Source organism: Haliaeetus leucocephalus, unplaced genomic scaffold (assembly GCF_000737465.1).
Source record: "Haliaeetus leucocephalus isolate CR32 unplaced genomic scaffold, Haliaeetus_leucocephalus-4.0 Scaffold217, whole genome shotgun sequence".
Classification (NCBI taxonomy): Eukaryota; Metazoa; Chordata; class Aves; order Accipitriformes; family Accipitridae; genus Haliaeetus; species Haliaeetus leucocephalus.
The window spans coordinates 6,457,234-6,477,647 of NW_010972653.1; the positions used below are offsets into that span (position 1 = coordinate 6,457,234).

At 35.9% G+C, this 20,414-nt stretch overlaps 1 protein-coding gene across 3 annotated transcripts in view; it reads left to right on the top strand.

The window, feature by feature from the left end:
• Positions 1–20,414, top strand: part of KIDINS220 (kinase D-interacting substrate, 220kDa) — an 80,385-nt gene that overhangs the window by 46,165 nt on the left and 13,806 nt on the right. Inside the window, exons 23-26 of one of the 3 annotated variants that reach the window (XM_010566696.1) lie at positions 12,262–12,440; positions 13,815–14,041; positions 18,664–18,774; positions 19,645–19,701. In XM_010566696.1, the coding sequence (XP_010564998.1) occupies positions 12,262–12,440; positions 13,815–14,041; positions 18,664–18,774; positions 19,645–19,701 (574 nt within the window). The remainder of the gene's footprint in view (positions 1–12,261; positions 12,441–13,814; positions 14,042–18,663; positions 18,775–19,644; positions 19,702–20,414) is intronic. The other 2 variants (XM_010566697.1, XM_010566698.1) reach the window with 2 other exon arrangements.

Consider the following 20,414-nt stretch of genomic DNA (forward strand, 5'->3'; position numbering starts at 1 on the left):
TCTCAGTTTCGTGTAATGCCAAAATGGTTTGCAGAAGTTGCAAAAACCAAATTTTTAAAGCCCTGAAGTGTAATAAAATACGTGGGCTTTCTGTAAATAAAGTTGTAAGAGAGTTAAGTTGTCAGATGAAAGCACGTTTCTGTTGAATGTTTGCAACTGATACTTCTCAGGCTTGTAAATTAGCCAGCTATGGGAATGTGTTCTCTTGTGAAGACTAAATGAAACATCCATGACACCAGAATGAATGTCAGTGCCAGATCTAAATAAATGATGTACTGGGTGTCGTGGTTTCAGCCCAGTCGGTAACAAAGGACCACGCAGCCGCTCGCTCACTCCTCCCGCCCCCCTCCGGTGGGATAGGGGGGAAGACGGAGGAGAGAAAAAAAACAAAACTGGAACCTCGAGGGTTGAGATAAAGGCAGTTTACTGGAACAACACAAAGAAATTGCAACAACAACAACGGTACTAATGAAAGAGTATACAAAAAGAGTGATGCACAGTGCAACTGCTCACCACCTGGGACCCGACGCTCCGTCACTTCCCCCACCGAAAAGTAGAGACCACCCCCTGGCCCGCTCCCCATTTATATACTGAGCATGATGTCACATGGTATGGAATAGCTCCTTGGCCAGTTCAGGTCAGCTGCCCCGGCTGTGCCCCCTACCTCCCAGGTTCCTGGAAAAAATTAACTCTATCCCAGCTGAACCCAGGACACTGGGAAAAGTCACTGTGGCTTTTGTTGAGAGAGGATGCGTTTCAAGAAACTGAATTCTCAACAGTTTGTAAAGAAGGCAATGTAATATTTTGAAATCTAAGAAATTTTAAGCAACATCTTGATCTAAGAACATTTAAATGTATTAAAATTTAAGGTAATAACAGGCAAGATTGCCTCAGGAAAACAAAAGAAGGAAGTGAAAGATAGGAATAAGAATCTCATGAGAAACTTGCAGGTAAAGTTTCCAAAGATAATACTTGCGCTCTTTGACATACCTGTAGATGGTCTGGCAGAGGGAGAAGATGCAATGTGGGGATATAACCAGGACAGCTGTTTTTCAGAGGGTTGTAGAAGTAGCTATGAATAAATTGCAGATCAAAGTCATTGTGGATACAGGTAGCATAACACACTGGTGAAAATAATCTCATCTATAATCCTGCTAACGTAGTAATGGGCTGTAAATCTGCATTGAGGAAAGAAATTCACAAATTATTGCTGATTTCTCTGAAAAAATATGTTCAGTGCTCAGCAACAGTTAGAAAATGAAACTGTCTTTAGGAGTTATTAGCCAAGCAATGGAAAGAAGGAAGGTCTTGTATTATACAAATCTGTGATGTATCTTAATTCTAAACACTATGAGATTCTGGTCATCACATTTCAAAAAGGCTGTACCAAAGTAGAAAAGATATTAAAGAGGATGGGAAGAGCCATAGTCTCACTTCAGATTTTTGTGTGAATATCATCACTGTCCGATTTCCCATGCAGTGAGGAGTCCCAGTTTTGCTTGAATACTTTCTCCTCTCTTTTGGATTCTCAAGTCTTCCTCAGTCTAAGACATTTGAGTCATTTATTTCTTTTCCCCCAAGGCCTTAGTTTGTCATTTCAGTTTGAGGCTCTGAGTTTTAGTCATCTTTGTTTCTTGATACTTTCTACTGCTTAAGGCTGTAGATGGCAGTGATTTGATATTGCCACCTTGTTGATTAAAAATCGTGCTATTAAAGCTGATTGTATGGGAGGGAATGTCTTCTCAGTCCCTTTCCTCATTAAGTTTACTCACTAAATGAGATAATCTGCTGAACACATTTTATCTGTTTATATACTTCCTATCATGGCAGAAACCAAAGTCTGCAGTACTTTGTCTATTGGAAGATGTTCCTAGAAGTCACTGAAGTAATTTTGTAACCTCTTGCCTGTAGGCCTTTGTCCTTCTGAAACCTGAAGGTGATAGGGAGAGTTTCTGCATCTATAAGCCAACCAGTTCTTTTGTAAATATGGCAGATTTACCAGCCTGTCACTTCTTAAAGCTGTTAGTAGCTGGACTGTCTTTGCTAATAAAGTTTCCACATGTTAAGGTTCATGCAGTTAAAAGTGAAACTTCAGTCATGTATATGCTTCTTGAGTTCAAGAAGCAATTCAGAAAATGACTGACCAAACTTGTAAACACTGGAAAAACTATGGATGTCTGAATTTTTACCCCTGAAGTTCCTGCGACATCTACAGTTCTGCTAGTGTGAATGCTAAGAATTGCTAATGTGAGGCCTAAGTTGAGTCTCGTGGTCCTTACCCTAGAGCCTATTCAGGATCCTTGAGGGTTAGTAGCTGAAGCCCTTGAAAAGCCTGGACAAATAGAGGTGGTTTGAACATGTTTACAGCAGGAGGAAAAGATTAGGTTTAGCACAAAACACAGCAGCAAAGACTACTTCAATTCGAAGATAAATGTGTTTAAGTTAGTTATACCAAGTGCTGGGGCAGGCTGTATGACAAGTTGCAGAAACCTTCTAGTCCGGGTGAGCATCATGAGTTGTCCAGGCAGCCATGAGCACTGTAGTCAAGTTCCAGTTGGCCTTTGAAACAAAAATGGCAGGGAACACACTGCAGGCTACCAGAACAATTTAATGACCTGCCTGTTATGGCGGGCTCCTTGGGGAAAAAAAAAGCCAGTATAAAGTTGATAATAATCCATGACAATTTCCTCATGGTCCTATCTGGATACCATTGGGGTAGAACATTCCCCCAGGAATTTGGTAGATCCATGGTAAGTATTGTCCTCTCTCTCATGGGATTAGGATCTAGATTCCATATCTTTCTGAATATAATTCTAGCCATTACCTGGTGAAACTATGAGAAATGTAAGGCTGGTGTATCTAAGGAGATAGTACTAAGAGAGACCGTGACTCATTGTCTCAGTGCTTAAAGATTCTCATGGGGGAGAGGGGAGTACTTGTCCCCAGAACTGAATTTACAATTTGTTTAATGATACAGAATTCAGGTATTCACACAGCCTTCTATTCAAGTGCTTCTTACTGGCTGGTTTTGATGTTACTCTGCTTGTCATGCTTGATGTCATGAGGGACAGTCCTACCTATCATTCTTTGCCCAGGCTTTGCTCAAACTGGGGTATTAAGACAGGGCTTATCATGTCTTTATGAGGATATCAGCAACTATGGTCCCTGAATTTCTGTGATGTGACTATTCTTATATATCCATTCAAAATATTAGAACATGAGAGCTTGGCTCAGGATAGAAGAAACTCTCATGAGCCATCTGTTCAGATTAGGATCTCCCCTTACTTAATCTCCTTGAAAACATGCCTTTTAGAAGGCTGAAGGAAACTATGAAAATCAAGAATCTTAAATCTTTGATTTTGAAAAAACATATATCTTCCAGGCTGAGAAAATGGTTGTGCTTTCCTCAGAGTCATAAGTAACCATTATTTAAAACTTGGCAATTTATAATTCATCCATTGCCTGGGCTTAATTTAACCTCTGCAATAAAGTATTTGTGCACATATGCATGCATGCCTACCTATGATGGATGTCAAATTGGATGACAAAATGATGTGCCAAAGCAGAACACACCAAAATTAGAAGAATAATGTAATAGCTTGCTTTTATTCAGGATTCTTTTTTTTTTTGAGTGGAGACTAAAGGATCTAAGCCAGTCATAGCTTATTTATTACTTTTTTAATGCTTTTGCAACTCTTACACCATTCTAAGGAATAATTTGTGAAAGATATCTGTTCTGTCTGATTTATCAAAAATAGAAACTGTTGCTGTTTCTCACTTCTTCAGTTCTAGATTTTGTCTTTCCAGTTTCAGCACGGGTATATGATTTTGCTTGCTTTTTTTCCAGTCTTTTTACTGATATTACACCTTTTTGGAAGCAACCACAGAAATAGTTACGTCTAGTAATGGTAACCAGAGAAATACTTAATTTCAGGTTACTAAACAACTCATCCTCTTTCTCTTTTTTTTTTTCTTTCTTTCTTCAGATTAAACTAGTAAAAACTAATTTATTTTTAAGTGGAACAGCAGTCAATTACTGCAGGTTTGGAGTTCTATAGTGTGGTTTCACTGGTGCTATGTTTTACTGTTAAGTTCAGACCTTTTGTGTGATACGCCCATGTGAATCAAACTAGGAAATCACTTAGGCAGGTTAAAACATTTTTCTGTTTCACATACAGTTCCATATTTCTACTTCATTGTTTACTACTTCAATTTAAGAAAGTGTATTTACAGCATACTAAAAATACCACCAAGGTATAAATGATATGAAATTATTTTATTAAAGAAATTGATTTCATAAAAAATCAGAAAATAGTATTCTGTAGCACTAGTAGTAAAATTTCTTTTTCCCCATTTAAAGGCTCATTTATTTTTATAGCAATTTGATGACACATCTGCTTGCTTTATTCAGCTGAAAAGAAAATGTTGGTTCTTGGTGTTTTGTAAAATTGCTTTGTTAAATTATTTTCGAATAGTTCAACTTTTAACAAATGACATTTGATACTAACATTGGAAAGCAATTTCAGCTAATTAAGTAGATCCTTCTATAAACCATTGGAACATTAAGATGACAAACTGTTCATTCAGGATTATTTTAATTGGTACAATTATTGTAATTTTGTTGCAATTATGTGTTGAGCTAAAAGCTTTTGTCTAAATCATTTGAGGGTTTTTTGTTAATATACATAAGTAAGAAGAAAAGAAGTAAAATAAAAACTGAAGATAAGCTTTATCTGTCTACTTTTTCATTACAGTGCTTTAGACAAGTATCTATTAAATTATTCTTTTAAAAAATATGTTACATGTTTTCAGCAAATGTCTAGCAATGTTAAAATTGAGCAAGATCATTTGAAATGTAACTTTTCTGGAAGGTTATTATGTTAATTTCAGTTTTGACACTGTTTAAATACTTTTTAATAAAAAGGGTGAAATTAACTTTTGAGGGATTTGCAAGTTGTACAAAACCTATTGATGTATTAATTTAAGAAGTGTAGCTTTTTAGTGATTATAGAAATTAAAAATGAAAAAGCTGTGGAAGGTGCCACGTTCATCAGTCTGGTTATAGTGTTCTCTGCAATCATCTTTTGCCCAGGCTAGGTTTAAATAAATCACATCCTTTTAAGTAGAAAATTTAATATTCTTGTAGACCTCACCGTGAGGCATTACTTCTAAATATTTAACCTGCTTTTTGTTTTTCAGTTTCCTTTTGTTGCCTTCTACTTAAAAGGCAGGGCACATAAAGTTACTATGTTTCTTACTGTGCTAATAATGTGGTCTCAATGTTAAATGGCAACATACCAGTTGAGTAGCAGTTGGTTGTTGCCCAAACCGCCTACTAAATAGACCTAGGTGAAGCAAGGAATAAAAGAGGAGCAGAGTACCAGAGGACATGACAAGAAGGAAGTTCAGATGAACAGGTAATATGCAGAGAAAAAGGGCTGGAGTAAAAACTAATCAGAACAAGGCAGAGGAGTATTTTTAGCTTTTTTTAGTCACCTTTGTAATATAGAGTAATAAGTCATATTTCTAAAATAGTTTCCAGATAATTTTAATTGCTTCCGGTATAGTGTGCACTAATGACATCTCTCAAAAATGCTCCTGTGTATATTTCAAATCCCTCCAAGCACCACTGATTGATACTAGTTTAGGGTAGAACACAGAAGCCTTAGTTTTAGCAACACTATAAACAATTTCAGGAAAGAAAACTTTTATTTTTAAGCTGTGTAAGTCAATTCATGAGACTTCTGGACTTTTGGGGGAATTGATAAAGTTGGGAAATTAAATTGGAGATGATGGCTTTTTGTGTCTGCTGAAAGTTTTGGTCAAAAGTGGAATGTTTATTCAAAACCTGAGAAATGGGAAAACATTGTGAGGTAAGATGATAAGCTGGAAACGCATGTCTTAGCTACATACTGCTCGTGGCCCATATCCTGGCTTTTACCCCACAATAAATGTAATGTAATCTATCTCTCAGGAAAAAAGAGGAGATAAAATACTTGCTTCATATTCAGAAAAGGCTTGTGTCTCATATTGCTGTAAAAGCCTACCACTGAGCAGTAGCTTGGAATATCAAGTTCTTAGGAAGCTGATGCTCTAGTATTCCTTGCAACAACTTGCTCATATGCCCATACAATAAATTTGCCTCATTAGATCAACTCTGTCATAAGAAGCTGCTTCAGAAGGGCAAGATAAGGAACAGATCAGGTAATCCAAATGCTGTATAAAGGAAGTAATATGTCTTTGATGCTAGTGGACTTGAATTTTGGTTATTACTCTATTAATGTAGTATAGCAATTGTACCTTTTTGCCTTCCATTTGTGGGTAGCATTTGCAACAGATTGATGGATTAGTCTTTGACTTACTCTGAGAAGTGGAACTCATGCTTCTGTGAGTGAAGTCTTTGCCATGGACTTTTGGAGGAGGAGTATTGTTTTGCTTGGTCCTGAGATTTAACTGTACGCCATAATGTAGCCCCAGAAAAGAATCTTGTTCTGTAGACTAGGATGAACCATGGCCATTTCAAATGCTAGAGGACCTGCAAATATTTGCTGAATTTCTGGATTCCTACAGGTGGAGGTATTGAATAAAAGAATCCTTGCATAAAGCCATAAAGTAGCTTTGTAACTGGCATTCAGTAATGAAAATACCAAAACCAGATTAATACAGTATTCTTGTATTTCGCTTGTGTGAGTGATCTTGTTGGACTTGTCAGTTAGTGAGACATAATTACTTTGTTGTTTACAGAGCAGCTTTGAGTAGTCTTAGATTCTTCTGTGCTGCTCTGTTTCCCTGCTTTTCCATCTGTGTAATAAATATATTGATTTTTTAAAAATTCTTTTGCATTCTGTGGTTCAAGTAGCACTGCAAAGCTGTGAATGAATCCAGGCATTTGTAATCATATTAACACTTTTTTAAATTATAAAGAATGCTGGTGCAGGGTATATTCTGGAAAACTGTATTAAAAATAGACCTTTTTAATATGACTCACTGACAGTGCATGATACTAGGTGTGGGAGATTAGTTTAATAAATACCAATCTTTTAAGGATCAAAATGTTTTTTCTTTCTGAAATGATCAAAAGCAGGAACGCTCAGAAGAGGTGCTTTATCTCCTGTTACTTGAATTGGATAGAGTCAGTTTTGCAAAGCAAGCTTTCCTTAATACCTATGGTAATAGGAGTTTTTAAATAGCTATTGCATCTGTTCAGTGAAGTCTCTGTACTGCTTGATATGCACTGAGGGGTTTATAATTTTTGTCTAGATAGATATATCAAACTATAGCTTTTTTTTATCTTTATTAAGATAAAACATTGATTCCCTTATGTCTTAGTATTGAGTTTGTGATGACTTTTTATTCCTACCTTTATACAAGCGTGTATATGAGCAAATGCTATTTTTCAGGGTTCAAATAACCTGTTGCAAATTTCACTTCGAAATATTTACAGCACTATTCTTGATATGTTGACAGTACTGCAAATCTTCCGGGGCATTTTGTGTGAGAGCTTTTAATCCAGAAAAAATGCACCCTTAAGCATGAAGATACTCTGTCACTATACTGACCACACATAACAATATAGAATAAATAACTTCAGAGCAAAGCATTATATTATTAGGATTTGATTATTAGGTATTAGAGATCAGATGTCTAATTAGCAGACTGTTAAGCATCCAAATTTCATATTGCATTCCAAAGTGGCCCAGATTTTCTAGTTTTCTGTTTCTCAGTATCAAACCTTTAGAAAAAATATTTTTGTGTCATTTTTAATGAGAAGTTATTTCATTATTTTAAGCAACATTTTTGTCTAAAAGTCTACACAGAGAAATATTTAAAAGGCACATGATAGATAAATCACGACATGCCTTCCTGCCCATGCCTTCTGTTGCTCTATTTATTATTTCATAACAATTCATTAGGTCTCTTGCTTTTTATGGAGTGCAAAAGTTAAATAACTCTTGTCTACGTAGTTAGTTACTCCTGTAAAACACATGAGGAAAAAAGAAAATTCAGGTGTGTAAAGAGTAACTTGTAGAATTTCTTTGTTTTCACCTTCAGGGAGAGAGGTTTGGAAAGAGCAGGGAGAACGGCCCTTCTGGGTATGAGGACTTGCAGAGAAGTCAACCTGTCTGGGAGAAGCAGGTCAGGCTGCTCTATGAGAGAAGGCAAGCTGGGAGCTGAGGAGGACAGCAAGACAGGCAGGGCATTGTCCTCATGAGCAAGGGGTGCAGTCCCACGGTAGCTGAACAGGAAGATCAGGGCAGGTTCAGTGGCAGTAACCAGGGACAGCAAAGAGCCCAGTGGTCTGTAGCCATGAGGCATGTTTCAGATCAAGCCGGGAAGTCAAGTCAGTGAGTCAAGGTTGTGACCAGTAAGGTATGTAGATGTAGCTCAGGCAAGGACCAAGGGCAAAGGCCTGAGCTTGAAGGTAGTTCTCGAACCAAGCGAGAGAGGCCTCCAATGAGGCTTCTTGCAGCTCTAATCACAACAGTCAGATTCCAAGTTGCTCAGCTGCACTGTATCAGAGCTGACCTTGAGCACAGGCAGTGAAACCCCTGGCCTGGGGAGGAGATGATGGAGCCTATTGGTGTACTCCGGGACCTGACATGACCAGCCAAACAGGGAATGTGGGCACAGCACAGCCTTCAGTGTGGATGAAGGTAGTTGATGCTGCTGCCGTTTTACCACCACCTGGTCGGGTGGTGAAGGGCCACATCCTGTGGTAGTGACCATCTCCTGCAGTAGGTGGTGAATAGATAGACTGTGTCATGTATAAGCCCAACAGCCTAGCATCTTCCTAAGCTATGCTGGCCACGTTCAGCGCTGGACCCGCTGTTGGACCATGGTGGTTATTTTCCAAGTCAATCGTGGAAGTGCAAGGTGAACATAAACTAGAAAAAATCTGGAGCAAATTCACAGTCCCTTGAATGGAAGATGAGATGACGTACCTATATGTACTTGTAGTAAATTATTTTTATTTGAGGAAAAAGCCAGAAATAATCCATCATTGTTGGAATATAACTTAATCCACACTGAAAGCAGTTTTTAATTTTAGTTGCATGTGGAAAGGACACGTGCGGAATAGTGGAATGAATTTATAAGGTTCTCTTCTGTCAATGTAATGTTCTGTTTTGGGCTCATTCCTTTTAAATTCAAGTAGTTTCTTGTGGAAACAGACACTCTGTAACACTGACAGTTTTTGATGTTTCTGTTTTAAAGAATAATTCTTCTGCCTGAGGAAAATCTACCCCCAAAATGAGAATAAGGTGTTCACAGTGCTTTATTTTTAGATCTGTGTGCTTTTATTTTAGAAAAAGTGACTCCTAACGTGCTTTACCTGCTAACCTTTTTTTTTTTTTATCTGAGAAGTACAGGCACATGCAATTTTTCTGGCTCTTTGCCAAAAGATTATAATTTACATAAATATTTCTTTCAAAGGCATAGTTTTAAGACATCGAGCTTAGGAGGTTAGAATAGAGACTTCAATCTGCGCACCAGCAGTGGGCTATTGGCTTCTGAACAGTAGCTTTGTTCATCGTATTCAGAACACTGTTCGCATTCAGACTTAAGTAGAGCTGGCATTAAAATTCAGCTAATTTGTTTCATGTGATTCATCAGCTGTGTGTTTTATTTAAATCTATGTCACATTCTCTTTTGGCTTTTTATTTTGTAGATTTAAGTGTTGAAGTAGGCCACTCTTTTAACTCCTCAGTCCCTGACTTAAAAAGTGACTTAATTTTCATTTTGCCAGTGTTGAACTCTTGTCTAGAATACTCACAGTAAATATGGATAACTAAAGTGTGCATTAGTGGTTTTGGGTTTTTTACATTTCTGATGTTTGAATAAAAACATATACATTTACAGTCAGTTTAGTCGTAGTTTTATATAAGGCAAAATAGAAGAACCTAAGGTAGTAGCTAAATATTAGTGTAAGATATACACTTTTTAGATTCTGTTGAGTATGTAAGTTTTACTTTGATACTGCCAATGTTCTTATTTTTTTTTTCTTTCCACCATTCACTACTTGAGGTGAGGACTACTTTTAGCTCCTACTAGATTTCTTGAAACACTGTTGGAGAATGGACTGTTTCCATTCTTTGAAACTGTAACTTACTTCTGGGTGTCAAGTTTCTCTTCCTACAGAAGCACCACCTTTTATTCTTTTAAGGCTGGAGCCTGTGAAGCTTTACATGCATTGAATTTTCCTGAAGTGGATAATCCCACTGCCATCCGGACAGCTGCTTGTAATGATTTACAGGATCAGAACCTTTGTTAGAATAGGGTATACTTGCTTTTACATTTTATATTTGTTACATTTTTCTGTGCTGTAGAAGTAACATCTCACTGTGAATGAAGTTATTTGTAGATACTGCTTATGACAGCATGGTATGTCAGTATCCTCCTTCTGTTAGGTACATGGTCCATTCAGATGTTTTCTGGTAAAATTTATAGGAATTTGTTAATTCTGCTTTTAGTATAGGGCAAGACTGTCCTAAAAAATCAGACTGAAAGATTAAGACATAGTTAAAATACATTTTTAATGTAAAAGAATTGTCCTTACTTCAAGCATCTAGCATTGATCCTCAATTCTTTTATTTCTCTTAACATTAAATGCTAAATATTCTGTGTAAATCTGCCACTGTTGTTTCTGGAATAATCCCATGGTACATAAAATTCTTTTTATGGAGGATCTAAAAATAAAGATAAAAGAAGATCATTGCTTTTAAAAAGCTAACAAATTGTGAAATAAGGTAAGATCGTTCAGCTAATGATAGATTTAGTGCATTAGCTGTATTAAAAATACAATTCAATTACAACCAGATTTTTTATTTTAAAGTGTTACATTCTTTTCTCTTCATAGACACATCAGTGTGTATTTATTTAATGTAAGAGATTCTTGGCTGGGCGTTGATAGGTTACTGAGTGTACATGAGGGCTCCTTCCTCCCTTTCCATCCATGCATCAGTACACTCTTTTCCTCCACGACAGCACTGGCAACTGCCTTAGCTGCTTTAATTGTCCAGTAATCAGAGAAAATTCTTACGCTTTCTTTGTGCTATGCTAACTTCTTAGCAAGTTACAGCAGCTCACAGAGCAGTCAACATGTCTATGCAAAGTCATCCCTTTTCATAGAACTGCGATCATAATATGTCTTTGAGAAAAGCCATTAACTAGTGAAATGCATAATTCATATTTGTATATATAAAGATTTTTATTTTTATATTTTTTTCTCATAACTTTTTTCTATTTTTACTTTAAATACAGCGTGGTTACTTCATTGGTATCCATATAGAGTGCTGTCACAGTCACTTTATAGTCATTACTATAACCATGTCAACCATTCTCAGCGCATTCTTTCACTGTTTCTGTTTTTATTATACTGGGTGTCAGAAACATTTTTTCATTTTAGTAAGCTTTAATTTAGATTATAATTTCTAATTTGGTATCAGATGAGATACCAGTCATGATACTTTGAGATGAGATGTCAACAAGTCCATCTGACGCATCATGTCAGCCTCCATCACTTGCTTGCATTTAGTAGGAGCTTTTCATAAACTTCCACAAGGCTAATATTTAATCCTTCTCCTTGTTCTTTCCTAAAACTGTCCTTTGTACTAGTGCTTACAAAAAACTCCCACCATTGCTTGAGAATAGTCATAATGCATCAACAGTCCCTTATATTATTGATCATGTCTCATTGTTTTGTTGTTCTCTTCTGTTTGTGGCTTCTTGTCTTAGAAGCTGAATTACTTGAAAGCAGGCAGTTGTTTTTCCACTTTTTTCCATGAAATCATGCACAGTTGGGTTTTGATCAATGTCTAAGATGCCTGAGTGTTCCTGTTACAAGAAATGGTAGTTTAAAAATGAGATTTTTAACCATGGAATTTCTGATTAGGATATCAGAATTTGAATGGATGTTTGAGGTTAATGTTGACAAATGTTAACTTCCCCTTACTTAGGATTTGATGTTACTGATCTATAAATCCCTGATCTGATTTTAGTCTTCTGTGTGGCTTCTTTGAGATTTCTCTGAAGCATACAATTAGATCAGATTACTTAGCAGTTTGAGATTTTCTGCATATTAGAAAATGTTAAATTGTTCTTTCTGCAGACAGTGCACCTCTTCATGGGTTCTCTTCATTTTCCAGAAAATAGGAAGAGTGGATGCAAGCGCAGTAGTATTACACACCAGAATATCACTATGCAAATGGAAGTCGTAAGGTAACAAACATGGTTTATGATTTATCTAATTTTTTTCCACCACAGAATTTCAAAGAATATTCCTACAACTAAAGATGTTGAACCTCTACTTGAAATTGATGGAGATATACGGAACTTTGAAGTATTTTTATCTTCACGAACACCTGTTCTTGTTGCACGTGATGTAAGAACCTTTTTGCCATGTACTGTAAACTTAGATCCCAAGCTACGAGAAATCATTGCAGGTGAGTATGCTTTCAAATAAATGGAAAATGACAATTATATTATTTCTTTTCATTTTAGCTAGAGCTACTTCATGTGTCATGCTGAATTCCTGATTAGTTCATCACATCAGACCTTCAGGTTGTCTGATTTGACTTCAGTAACAGGCCACTCAGCTTCACTTAGTAGCTTTGCTGTAAAAGCCAGATTGTACAAGACTAAAGCTTCTTTTTTGGAGGGGGGAATCCACTGTTCTTGATTTGAAGACTGCTTTAGCAGATGGAGGAAACTAATACACACAATAGTATTTTAGTAGTAGAGATGTAAGTTGAGTTCCAGATCCTTGTTAACAATTTTGAATAGTGTCAGTAAGGTCCTGCAGAACCAAAGCCAGTGAAACAAAGTGGAACATCTCCATTTGATGTATACCCCACTAGATACCTGTGCAGCTGGTACTCCTGAGTTACTTTTTAGTCTGCTATAGTATGATACTTAATTCAACCTAGGGCAAGAGTTGTTTATTGTGGAGTGGTTGTTAAGCAGTTTTCTTTACTTGCTTGTAGTCTAAAAAAAATGCAGTGAGGTTCAGGTATGTTCTGTTCTGTAAAAACACTCTGCTCAGCATTAAATGTTCTGACTGCCCACTGCTGCTGTGGATTGATGTGATGGATGATATGGCACTTCTTGTTCAGTCTTAGGAATTGCTATTGGCTCTAGAGTAAGGCTAAGGCATCCTAACATTTCCATCTCTTAGATGCTAAAGCTTTAAAGAAAACCAGAACTTTAAATTTCAAATAGGATCCTTATGACTCTTTAGTATGACAGTCAGTATTCTAGGTGGGAACTGAATTCAGGTATTAATAGTTCCCTTTGCCTGTCTTTTCTGTCATGACGCTTTTCTTCAGTCAACTGGAATCCTTTTTGTTCTTACTTTTTCCAGCTTCCTTCTCTGTACTTGATAGCTGCAGTGGGATGGCCTAACTTTGTTCACAACACTCTGTCTCATTAGTCTCTTCAGAAATGGTACAGGTCTGACTATCACATCAGACATACTTACCATCAGAGACATACTTGGGAAGAAATGCAGGAATACATCACACCATTTGGGTTGGGATTTGTAACTTGTTCTCTCTGAGAGAGAATGTTTAGAGGCATTTAATATGCTACATAAATTTATGCAGTAAATTGTCCTAACTCTCCTAAAGACTCCTGTGTATATGTGATCCTCAAGAGAAATCAGCTGAATGCAGCTGAAAGTGACATTTGACATTCTACTTGATGAGTTCTGATTGGAGCTAAACACACAAAAATGTACTGTAATGAATTGGCAAACAAATGAAAACTTTTTCAAATATTTCAAGCAAAATCTCATTCTTTTTTACCTTTTTATTTTTCAGACGTTCGTGCTGCAAGGGATCAAATGAATATTGGAGGACTTCCTTACCCCACGTTGCCTTTACACGAGGCACCTGCTAGAGGAACATCTCTGTTCAGTCAGCCTTCATCAGCTTGCTCTTCTACAACCTCTTTCAATGGGCATTTCAATAGTGGAGTTTTATCACCACAACCTCATAGCAGTTACTATAGTGGTATGACAGGACCTCAGCATCCATTTTACAATCGGGTAAATAATCGAGAACCAGTTAACATTATTCTGATTTAACCTGGTAATGTTGCAGATGTCATCTATAAAATATTAAAAAGACCCATGCAAGTTTTGTTAGGAATGTAGAAAAGTCCACAAATTGGTAAATTTCACAGTAATGTTCAGGCAGTGTAGTCTGGGGGAGAAATGTGGTAAATTGCATCAGAAAAACAAATTATACAAGGGGAAAAAAGGTCAAATCATTTTGAGACACTGCTCAATTGTAGAATATTGCAGGATTTTTTTATTTTATTTTTGTGGGGTAAACTCTGCTCAATCGTTCACATGCTTGCTCACAGACATTGGAAGGGATCCTGGCTTTTTCTTAGTGACTTTGGTTAAAACATACAGAAACTCAAGTGGGGACCTACATCACAAGAATGTACGTCTATCTTCCCTTTTGTCTCTTTTTAAAGTTATTCTGGGATCTTTTCCCTAAACTGGTGTTGCACTAGTTTAAAGGAATTAACATACATTGCATGAAAGATATTTTTCAGCTATTTGTGGGCCTCAGGAAGCATAGTCCTGGGCATGGCTCACTTGAAAATTGAATGAAATACTTTACTGTATAGTCAGATCAAATCTACATTTTCTATTTTTGTGGGATATATTCAGTATTTTTAAACTTTATTTTTGACTTTTTTTTTCTCTGAAGTATTATCAGGAAAAAAAACCTAGAAGCTGGTGTAAGTCATACCTTACTTCTATGTACAGGAAATGGCCTCAACTTTAAGCAGATGTGACTGTAGGTAAATGTTTAAGCCAATAAGCTGGAAAGAAAATTGAGTTATTCCTAAATCAGTGTTTGTTAACCAAGACAGAAAAGAGTACACGTAGCATAGAACTTTTTAAGTTATTTGTTCTAACATTATTCTTATATACCCTCAATACAGTGACAGTATACTGTTTTGTCAAAAATAACTTAAAATGACATATACTTTGAAGTAGTCCAACACTGATAAACGCTTGTCACATGAATCTTCATGCTGATACTAGCTCAGCTTTGTTAAAGTAGGTGTTTAATTGGAAGCCCTGTTTTTGTGTCTGTGTTACTGTACATGACAAGGTTTAAAGTGTGGGGTGATATACAGTTGAAACTTGTATTGGTTTTGGCTCTAATAAGCATTACAAAAGCAATTATTGGTGAGTCATAAGCTGTTCTTACAATCAGTTTATTTTTTCATTTGTATTAACTGCATACACATGCTTACAGGCATGCTTACTTTTTTGCCTGCTGAAGACTAAAATACTTCTGTTTTGACCTTTATTTCTGGAATTTTATACTGCCCTTCTAAGGTATAATTGTTTTTAGTGTTTCACACTTTCAAATATTGACAAAGAGCTATATTCATTACTTTGGAGTCCCAAAGGTACTGTCATGGACACCACATACTGAGGTAAGTGATGAGAACCTTATAATAGAAAATTTAGACTGAAAGGCTGTTTCCTTCAGCATTTGTAATCATACTTCACTTCTCAGGTTTTTGTAAGATTGGTGTTTAAAAAAAGAGCAGCAACTGAAGAATAGGCTCCCCCCAGCAGAAGTTTCTGAGAGAGGTCTTGGGTACCTGTATGACACAACACAATGGGTTCAAATGCTTCTGTGGAAATGCCCTAATTTTATGCAAAACCACCCTAAGGTTTGGGGATAGGTGCCTTATTCAGACCAGTAAATAGTTCCTGTCCTGTAGTCTTTAGGGATTCATTTGTGCTTAAGAAAAAAAGCCCTTGAGCCGTTGGGGGAAAAAAACACTCTGGTTTTTTTTAGGAAATACAGTTTGTTTTATTACGTGCATTTCTGCTTTGTTCTTTAGATGCTCCTATGTTACGGACCTTGAACTTCCAGTGACATAATCTATTCATTTTTGGTTTAAAACCCCATTCTCCCTCTGTATAGCTGTAAAGGAAAGGTTATAGTCCCATTTAGCAGCTCTTCAACTTGGTGCTTTGGCTCTCAGTATAGGACTATGCTGGATGTGTACATTTTACCACTGTCTAATGGCCTGGCTACAAGTTGGATTCAAGTTCAGCTTCTCAAAATAGCTGCTATCATGGAACATTATGGAGATCACGTTTCTTCTGGGGAAGGTTAGAGCAGTAGGCAAGTCTAACTGGAATTTCCTAGGAGGGAACTAGAAATCATGGTATGTGAAGACTTTTTTTTGCAAAAGAGGAGCAAATTGTTTGATATCTTGGAAAAACAATAAACACTACACTTATGCTTTATAGGCTGTCCCCAAACTTGGAGAACAGCTCTACGCTGGTTTATGCCCAACATGTATTTATGTTGATCTCATGTTTTCATGATATCGGTATTACTGTACTTCAAATGAAGATTGAGGCTGTAGAGTTCAAGCCTATAATGGAGAATTAATCCCATGGCTTGGAAGCAGTGGAGTAGCTGAAGTGGGCTCAAGGCATAATTAGAAATTATGAAAGAATTGTAGGATAATTGCCTTATTGGTCAGGTTTTTTTCATTGCTTTGTAGTTTGATGACTTGCAACCAACAAACAGGTGCTCACTCTGTATTTCAGAGGATAGTCTTTGCAGTGAGAGCTAGGCACCTGAATGCAGTATGATCATTAAGCATTTCATGCTTGGGGATTTACCACGTGGTTTAAGCTATTAGTGGAAAACTTAGGCATTTAATTATTCCAGAAATAACATGAACTTTTTTTGAAGAGAGTTTCATTTTCAGAAAATACCATAGAATCTGTGCCTTATGACAGTGAAATAGTTTTAGATCAGTGAATTTTCTGACTCATCCTATACTAACCAATAAATGTAAAGCAAAGGCTAGGTGTTTTTTCTCCTACCTGTTTAAAGCAAACCAAACCAAACTTCTACATTTAGACTAACGGTTACAGTGAATATCATGTCACTTCATATGTTGGAAGAGCGTACGAACTTTTTGTGGTAATTGTGTGAAAGAGTGTGCAAAGACTACCTCTAGCAGCTAAGAATATGGAACCATTTCTGTTTTTCAGAAATTATTCAAAGTTGTAGCATATGCCATCTAAGTAATTGATGTACACAGGATTTAAACTTTAATTTCTCAGTTCATTTACAGCTGCTTCTGAATGCAGAGGGTTTTTTTAGTCCTTATAGACAAATCCAAAGTGGAATACTTCAACAAATTTTACTCCTCCTTCATATATTGGCCACTGAGTCGTAAAATTATTTACTCTGTGCTGAATTTGGTGCAGTAGACTACTCAGAATCTTGTCATGTGCAGGAACACAAACCAAATACTATGTTCTGTTCTGTTAAATAGCTGGGTAGTACAATTTTTTAAATGCTCTGTATAGAAACATAAGAAATTTGTAATACAGCCATGATTTTGAGATTTCTGTGTATTTGTTTTTAAGAACTGGGTAATGAATTGAAAGCAACGAGCACTGTAATTCTGCTTTCTTAAACTCTAAAGGCTCTATTGCTTTCCATTACATTGCCTTAAAAGAGAATTGATATGGAGATGAAAATCTTTATTTCAAAACCTAACTCAAATTCACAGATAGGTCAAAACAAAATTTCACAGTATTGGAAAAGCAGTTTGTACTTCCTAACTGCATTGCCAGTTGTAAGGTTCATGACTATTAAATGCATGCTTGTGCATACACACACAGAGAGATTTTGTTGTGTGCCAGTGGGTCGCATGTGAATTTCAGGGAATGTGTTTTTACAGTTGATTTTAAAACTTGAAAGATTGGAGCATATGGAGTCCACTGCTGGAAGTATATTTGTAATTTTGAGATCTCTGTATCTTCTAGAATAGGCTTTATTAAAAGCCTGAGTTCTCATTTAGACCCTTTACACTTCTGTGCTGATAAGACGTTTGGAAACTTGGATAGTGTTTATTTTCTTGAAAATTGTTAGTAAAAAAGTATAAAAAGGAACCTGGTTATAAAAATCATTATTAGAGTTAATTGATATTTATGGAGGGGAAAAAAAGTATTTCTGTTTTTAATTATTCTGATATTTGGTTTATGATAATTAACATTGTCCTTTAAAATGGTATTTGTATTGAACAACATGCATTGATGTATTTCCAACAAAACAAAGCTCAAATATTGTCTACTATAAAAATCTATAGATTTATAAAATCTAGTATTTGTGGAAGCCTTCAGATTGGTTACCACAAATATGGGAAGTTCTAGTGATGCTATTATGCATCACCTTTTTTTTCTTTTCGTACAGTTGTCTTCAATATTATGAAACATTGTAAGTTTTACTGAGCATCCAGTTTTGGGTTTAGCAGGTCTGAGAGAGTGAAATTATCAGAATTATCCTTAAATTATCCTTTTCCCATACTCAGAACAGGTGTTAGAGTGTAGCTACCAAAACCACTCCAACTCTGTTCCTCCAGAATACCATGCGAGAGCACCCATTGGCACTGACGGATTTTGAAGAACTCACTCCAGAGCTTTTGACTGAATTCTGTTCAATGCAAAAAGTAAAGCAAGCTATTAGTAATTGCTATTTTTCACTTTATGAAACTCAACTAGAGGATGTGTTTTGTTGAAATAAGTTTTATTTTATTATTACATTTTGATTTGTGTAATTGTTTGTCCCTTTTTTGTTACGTTTTTTTTTCCCATAGCCATTCTTTGCCCCATATCTTTACATGCCAAGGTATTACCCTGGCAGTTCTCATCTCATCTCACGTCCACCACTAAAAACGAGTTTGTCCAGAGATCAGAACAATGGCCTAGTAAGTATTTTGAAGGATAATTCAAATACTAACCTAGACAATAAATATAGTGAGCAATGAAAATGAAGGTTATTAATGATGATTCACTATTAGACAAGTACAAGCTCTATATTACAAATAGTTAAAGCAAAGGTGTTATTAACATGTAATATAAAATGTATTTTGTTTTAACTTCAGAAATTATTTAGAGAGGAAAACCAATTCTAACATCCAGGTATCAAGATAGAGGAGTGTGACCTGTAATATTGGCAAGAAAATATTTTAATGAAAGTGCTAGCTGTACTACAGTAAAGAAATTGATATAGTGTAATACTGTAAGAAAGACTGCTACTTGTAAATTTATATTCAAATTTTATAAGATAAAATGACAACCTTTAATGTTGTAGAGAATACTAGAAATTGGAAAGCCAAAGTCAAAAGTTAAAAGGAATGTTTTAAATACTTAAAACAAAATACATTTTATCTTAAGTATGCCTCAGTTATAGCTTGGTTTTGTAAGTACATATAATTCCACTTTATTTACCCATTGAAAAGGAAAAACGAGCAGACTTTTCTAGCTTCCTATAGAATAATAAAATTCCTATTTAACAGTACTTATTTTACTGACAGATGGCTGTTCAAATGGAATTAAGAACTAAGGGAAGCTTAAAAAAGTAAGAGACTCACTTGTCAATCAGTATATTTCTAGGATATTGGTACAATGAGCAAAGCTATTAAAAGGTGGTAAAATCTTTAATCACTTAAGGAAAACAAATGTGTTTCTGTTGAGTTATGTATTATTACGAGGTCGTTCTCACTCACTGTTTACTTCATATTTTTTGTTAAGCCCTTGATCATTTTACCCAAACCATAATATTTTGTTGTTGTTAGGATGTTATCAAGGAGGATGCTGATGAGGGGCTTCCTTCATCCACAGACCCCTCAATGGTAAATGAGTAGTCATGTGGTGTGGAAATTTTAGCATCTCATTGCTTTTTCAGCAGTAATGAGTCTGCATTAATCATAACTGCAGTTCACTAACACTGCATCAGTGGCTTTGGTGGGCAAATAGAGTAGTTGAAAACTAATGTAGTTCGTGAATGAATTTTAAGAGCTAATATTTCACTTATAAGATGTATTCTATTTTTCCCCTGTAGTTTTCCCCTTGCCTTTCTCAGTAGCTATGGTGAACTTTCAGTAAAAAGACTGTTGTGGTGGTTAAACAGAGCGAAGAATGACAGCTAGTCATTTGGTGCTTAGATTTTAGAATGAAGTAACTGTGTTTTTTTCTGCTTCAGTCAGCTCTCTCACCTGATCCATACTTCTTTAGTTGGTGAACATAAAGCTATTGCAGTTAACACAGTATAAAGCAACTTTCGATAGAAATTTAAAAAAAAATAAATTGCTGGTTGTAAGCTTATTCTATCGTAAGCTAACATCTATGTTGTCTTATCCTAAATATTCACACAAAGATTCTTCTTTATGGGTTTCTGTTTTAAATCTAACTGTGGGAATCAATGGAAAATCATGATTTATTACCAAAGTGAAGAGGTTAATATGGCTGTCATAATTCTCTTAATACTTGCTGCCAATAGTTGTTGGCAACAGTTACAGTTTGATCTCAGTTATTTTTTCTTCTAGTAAATCATTGTAAAAATGTC